Source organism: Mastigoproctus giganteus, chromosome 8 (genome assembly GCF_048544385.1).
Source record: "Mastigoproctus giganteus isolate SK-2022 chromosome 8, ASM4854438v1, whole genome shotgun sequence".
NCBI lineage: Eukaryota > Metazoa > Arthropoda > Arachnida > Uropygi > Thelyphonidae > Mastigoproctus > Mastigoproctus giganteus.
The window spans coordinates 83178626-83184978 of record NC_143582.1 but is presented as its reverse complement, the minus strand read 5'-3'; the positions used below and the strand labels follow the sequence as shown (position 1 = coordinate 83184978).

Sequence of the window (6353 nt, the reverse complement as noted above, 5' to 3'; positions counted from 1 at the left end):
GTTCTGCCTTTTCTGGTAAAGAAAAGCCTATGTTAATCTCTGCACACCTTGTAATTTCGGTGACTTTTACTACAAGGTAACCCCCCTTCATTCCTCTCAGCTCTAAATGTGACGTCGCGTTTCACAGAGCCACCTGAATTGACAGGCAGTGGTGACAGACTTCGAACGCACCCTCCTGAAACGTAGATCACTGTCAAATAATGTTTCACCAATCACGAAAGAGAAGCAGATGCTACCTAATTGATCACTGTTATCCTGCACCGGAGAAGCGTGGATGCTCAAAACCTGTGTTTTCTAGTATACCTGAAGAAACAGAATGTATAAAGATGATCTCATACAGATAGAGAGATGTGTCGGTGGAGGGCGGGCAGAGAGATAATGTTCTTAATACAGCTGTAATGCACTGCATGACATCTGACTACTCTTTATACGAATGAACAAAAATGCAGATAATTGCACTCGTTTATCATGGGACTTGCATCATGGTTCTCAAGTGTTCAAAGAGAGCACTCAATAATATTCAGTTTTGGAGTTTATACTGGTAGATATTACCGGGAAACATGCGGACTACAACATAGCAGTATAATTCCCTTCAATTAACTGAGACATGACTCGGTGGCACATACACCGCTCTCTGTTAGAACTTACAATTATAATCATTTTTGTTACTGATTTAACGCAAAGCTGTGGTCCAGGTAGGGGTGGCGGTCGGCGCCGTACTCCCCGTAAGCTACTGCCTTTGGTATTCAAGCAGCATGTTCCGAATGTTTCTGAAAATACATTGGGTGCAAGTGGCTTGAAAGAAGGAAAGATACAAAGAAATGATACAAAATTTAAATACCTTGTACCAAATTATAATTCGGATATTATCTTCAGAGATGAAGAAGGAAGCGGAGCTGATCGTTTGATGACTCAGGTAAGTTCTATTTGTATAAACCTAGGGTTTCTAAAATAGCATGCGGAAAAAAAAAAAAAAAAAAATCCCGACTGATACGTTATACAGGCGGACGACAAATAAGATGGATTCGGCTGCAGCTATTGTTACCATTTCATATTGGTGCCTCCATGACGGATCCATTTATTACTAATAAATGTACCCGTCTGTTATTACTAGTAAAATTTGTTTTATTTACTTTTCCTTTTCAGAATGAATTGTACTGGACTGCTTAAAAGGCCCATCTTATTTAATACAGCCAGTTTGTCTTCTTTGTGTCACCCTTTGTCAGTCACGGTTTCCCAATCATTGTTTTTCAATATGGTGGAAATATTCGGATTTCTGATTTAAAAAAAAAAAAGATTAATAATGGAGAAAGAAAATACTTTCTGTCATTTATTAATGAATTTATTATTAATGTTGTTACTATTAATTAAGTTATTTATTATTAACGTTATTATTATTGTTAGTATTAAATTCATTTATTAATGAATCATTTATTATTATTATTGCCCTCATATTATTTCTCCCTGATTGGGGGGTTTCACCCCGTGAGGGGTATTGCTACCAAGTACAAAGGGTGATTGTTATGTCTTGTGTTACGGTTGGTCGAGGAACTCTCTGACTGTGAATTACTGTATTATTATTATTATTATTATTATTATTATTTTACAATAAAATATATGTCTTAGCAAGTTTGAATTTTAATATAAAGAGAAATTACAGAATTTTAGAAATAAACTTCCTATTGAGGGGTTTTATTTATAACGAGATAACAAACTAAACGATCGTTCAATTTTTGTAGCGGCAGCATAAAAATATTGTTAGCATCCTCCCCCTCCAGCTTTTAAAGTGAAGAGTTTTAAAATTATTTTTTCTTCCTGTATAACTTTATTTATTTACAAGGAGCTACGCTTCTTAATAAACTTGGTATTAGTATTATTATATCAGCATTATTAATTATTATTGATATCAACAATAACAATACAAACATAATAATATTATATTTCTATTTTTAGTAGCGGTAAGGATTAAAGTAAATGTATGGAAAATGTAATGTTTTTTGTATGTTATTCATAAGGGGTTGATCTCCTTAACTAATTTGCAATGTATTTTTTGAGATGTGGATAATAAGTGTATCATGGTGCGGAGAAGACGCTGGAACGACGTTCCGCTGCAGTAATATACATATACAGTACATTGTATAGGCATTACTGAAGCGGAACGGCGTTTACATATAATGCATATAATTCCACGTTAACCGCTTTCTGTTCTATTATCCTGAAACGTCCCATTTCGTAAAAGTTTTCCATTTCGAGTCCAGAATTGTATTGTATTGTATTATTATTATTGACTCGTGAGTTTCAGAGTGGTTTTTACTTCAGTTCAGAAGTGAAATAACGATGATAAATTAATAATTAGTCAAGAAAAAAAATAAAATTCATGATTGGAGAGATGAAGGCACCCCACTAAACTCTGGATCTTATTCCAATGATAATACAATATCACAAATATAAGTGCCTTCATTTACCTGCTCACCTCCACATATATCTTTTACCAATATCAGAACTTCGGCTGAATTATTCGCTGAGCTAACCGGGGCATATTAATTACTTAATTCAAAAATTACATTTCTTTACATACTGTACTTATTCTACCATATTAGAAACAAATTTAAAATCTATGTACAAATATTACGATATACCTTACTTTTCAGAGTCTGTAATTAACTGTGCCATTAATAGCAAGGACTAATCACACAGATATAAAACAAATTATCAATTTAATTCGAAGAATTTTGAAACTAATTATGGGTAATGAAGCTTATAATAATATAAATTTAAGAAGGAAAATTAGTTGAAATACAGGATAATCCTGATTAAAAGTTGAAATATAACTCATTTTGTATGAATTTTCTCGATATATTTTCACGCATTAATTCAGCCATTATTTTTGCTGTCTGCAGAATCCAAGACAAGGATTATGTGACTATTACGGGATGCTCAATATGCATTGGATAAGGCATTATTAGTCGTATTAAATTGTTTCACTTAAATTTACTTGAATCTCCTAACATGCAGAATGTCTGAAATGAAATAATATTTCAGAAAGGCGAAATATTATCTTCAATCAGTGATAGATTAGATTACTTACCCGTGTTTTCTAGACGTATCTCAAGAAAATATTTTCACCATATTTTCTTGGGATAGAGGTGGAGAATATTTTTTCTCTAATTACATTGAATGTGTCCTTTTCAAACTATGTAAACTTATGTTATGTTTGTTTGTTATTTAGGAGCATTAGCAACTATGTAAATTGCAACTTGTTGATATGAAATTTACGGGTCTCACAAGACCTCTTTCTGATTAAAATTCCATTTTGTTTGATAAAGTGTAATGTGTTATAATTCTTTATTGCTTTATTCATATTTACACCTAACTTGTTGAAAGTAATTTTCCAACAAGAAAAATGAAACCCGTAACAAATTTAATTTTGTAACCGTGATTTAAAAAACAAAACAAAACACAAGCGTGATTTTAAAAAAAACACACACAAGCCACAAAATAACGGATAACCTTAGAGGCAGAAAAGAAAAATGCACGGGATGATTATCGACAAACGACCCTGAATCCTGAAGTTACTGGAGGGTTAGACTTGATAAGGCAAATTACGAAAAGTCCTTGGCTAAGAGTGCAAAGAACAGTAACAAGGATTTTTTCGCTTACGTTAGCGGTACAAGAAAAGGAATCAACCATAATGGTCCAAATGATATCCATGGTAACAGTAGTACTGATGATGATGATGAACTTGTTGCCGATAAGTTGAAAATTGATATTGCAATATAATTATAATTTAATGATTTTTATAAAACCAAAGGAGCATTTGATATTTGACCACACGTATCAAAATTCCTAGTTACGCTTCTTCTATCTATTCCTAATTGGTAGTTGAATGATTTTATAATAAGTTCAAAATGGACTAGAAGAAATCTATAAAATTATATTGATGGAGAGAGCAAAAGATATCAGCACATCTTTGGTCGTCATAATGAAAGCATCCTTGCGATTTCCCTATAGATTAAGAGATGTGCAAACGTCCCTCCTATTCACAAAGGTTAATCAAAAAAAAGATGAAATGAGAACTACAGACCTGTCATTTGAATTCTGTGACAGCTAACATTACGGAGTCCCTAGCTAAGGATGGCGTGTGCGTGTGTGTGTGTGTGTGTTAAGCACTAAAGTAATTAAAGTCAAGTGTACTGTGTCAGTATTTGCGGTCAGTTTACTGTTTTGCTGTACGAAAAACCTGAATTTTCGAAAGAAAAACCATGCAACCCTCGTCTGAGATAGATTAAGCAAAGAAGAGTTTTTTCTTTTTGCTGATGCTGTATAAGCCTGCTTTCTTGCATCACATGCCTCTACTAATGCTAATGCTAATGAAAAAATCCATAAAAATTCCTCGCTTCATCGATCGGATTAGTTAAGAATGCAATGCAGATCATCTGGATACGTATGGAATTATAAGATGATCACAGCATAGCTTTATTAACGATAGATCCTCTCTGAGTGATCTCATTAGTTACTACGAAGTTGTACTGACAACTTGTCAGTGAAGAACTGGATAGAAGAAATAAGTTTGACGTCATTTACTAACACTTCAGTAAAGCTATTGATACAGTCCCATATTAACAACTGTTGTATAAATTGGAGCAATGTGGCATTAGAATGGTTAAATGGTAGGAGACAGAGTAGTTATAAATGGCTACTGCTCTTCGTGGACTAATATCAGGAAATGGGCTACTATAGCGTTCGGTTCTTTGTTCCCTTTTGTTTCTAAAATTCATTAATGATATTAATGTCTCTATTTCAAGTTTAATGTCTAAGTCTCCTGATGATACAAATGTGTACAAGGCGGTTAACGACAGCAATCAGCGTATGATTTGATAAATAGAGCTGAGATAATGGAAAAAGCCACATCTTTCATCTGGTAACAGTAATCTCAGAGCAATGCACCACTTAGGTACCACACCATGCAAAGGGCTTAGTAGTAAGTATACTTACTTCCTTACTTGGTAATAAGTACGTACAATTTAGGCCTGACGTAGCCCAGTGGTCAGGAGCGAGAGTGCATAGCACGCGTTCCTTGAGTGGACCGTGGTTCAAGCCCGTGACCACTAAATACGATAAATATTTGTATTGACGATTTATTGTAAACTCTACTGACTTGGTTGTCGTGCCGGAGTATAAACAGAAAATTTATTTTAATCTGATATGAAGTTTTCTGACAGTTGTAGATGCTATGACAGCTCATAGGGTTTCGTAAACCATATATAGAAACTTTGTCAGTTCGGATGAATGAATGATATTCCATTAGCATCAGCATCAGTAATGTGATGCAAGAAAGCAAGCTTATACAGCACCAGGAAAAAAAAAAAAAATTCCTATTTCGCCCATCTATTTGCTCCAATTGTTTTTTTTCTCCAGTTCTTCCTTTAGGCGCCTCCGAAGCCAGGTGGGCAGGAGCAGCAGTGCGTAGCACACGCTTCTCAATTAGACCGGGGTTCGAGCCGGTGAATACCAAATACGGAGGATACGGAAAGGTCAGAGAATTACCACCGCATATCCCCGGAGCAATATGGCCTTGGTTGCTAATGCTCCTTAAAAAAAAAAAACCAAAATAACAAAACCAAAACCAGTTCTTCCTTGAATTTATTTAAGCTATCAACTTTCACAACGACAGATGGAAGTTTCCAGCAATCAACCACACACTGGCTAAATGCAAATTTCCGCACATATATATATATATATATATATATATATATATAATATCGTAAATACACCATAGTTAACCCATATATTTGAGCTACGATATATATATATATATAATATCGTAAATACACCATTATATATATATATATATATATATATATATATATAATATCGTAAATACACCATAGTTAACCCATATATTTGAGCTACGATTGTAGCGTAGAAGGCATCATTTTAATTGTATCTCATAATGTGGTTGCCTTCACAACAAGGCAACCACATTATGAGATACAATTAAAATGATGCCTTCTACGCTACAATCGTAGCTCAAATATATGGGTTAACTATGGTGTATTTACACCGATATTATATAGTTAATTATCAAAACCCATAAGGATTATGCCTAGTGCATTTAATTTTCCAAATATATATATATATTTTTTTTTTATTCTACAACTGTCTTTCCTCAATTTGAATTTATGGCCCCTCGGGTTCGTAATCTGAGCAAGAGGAAGAATCCCATCAGCACTGAGCTTGCTCAAATCATTCAAGGCCTTATACACCTCAACCAGATAACCCCGCAGGTGTCTAATCTCCAGACGCTGCAATTTGCAGAACTTAAGCCTTTCTTGATAAGAGCCCTTTGTTCC

At 34.2% G+C, this 6353-nt stretch overlaps 1 protein-coding gene across 1 annotated transcript in view; it reads left to right on the top strand.

Moving 5' to 3' along the window:
• Positions 1 to 607: 607 nt before the first annotated feature.
• The window catches only part of hh (hedgehog signaling protein), a 79248-nt gene continuing 73502 nt past the window's right edge, over positions 608 to 6353 (top strand). The window contains exon 1 of the mRNA XM_090380285.1: positions 608 to 916. Coding sequence (XP_090236411.1) covers positions 608 to 916 — 309 coding nt within the window. The remainder of the gene's footprint in view (positions 917 to 6353) is intronic.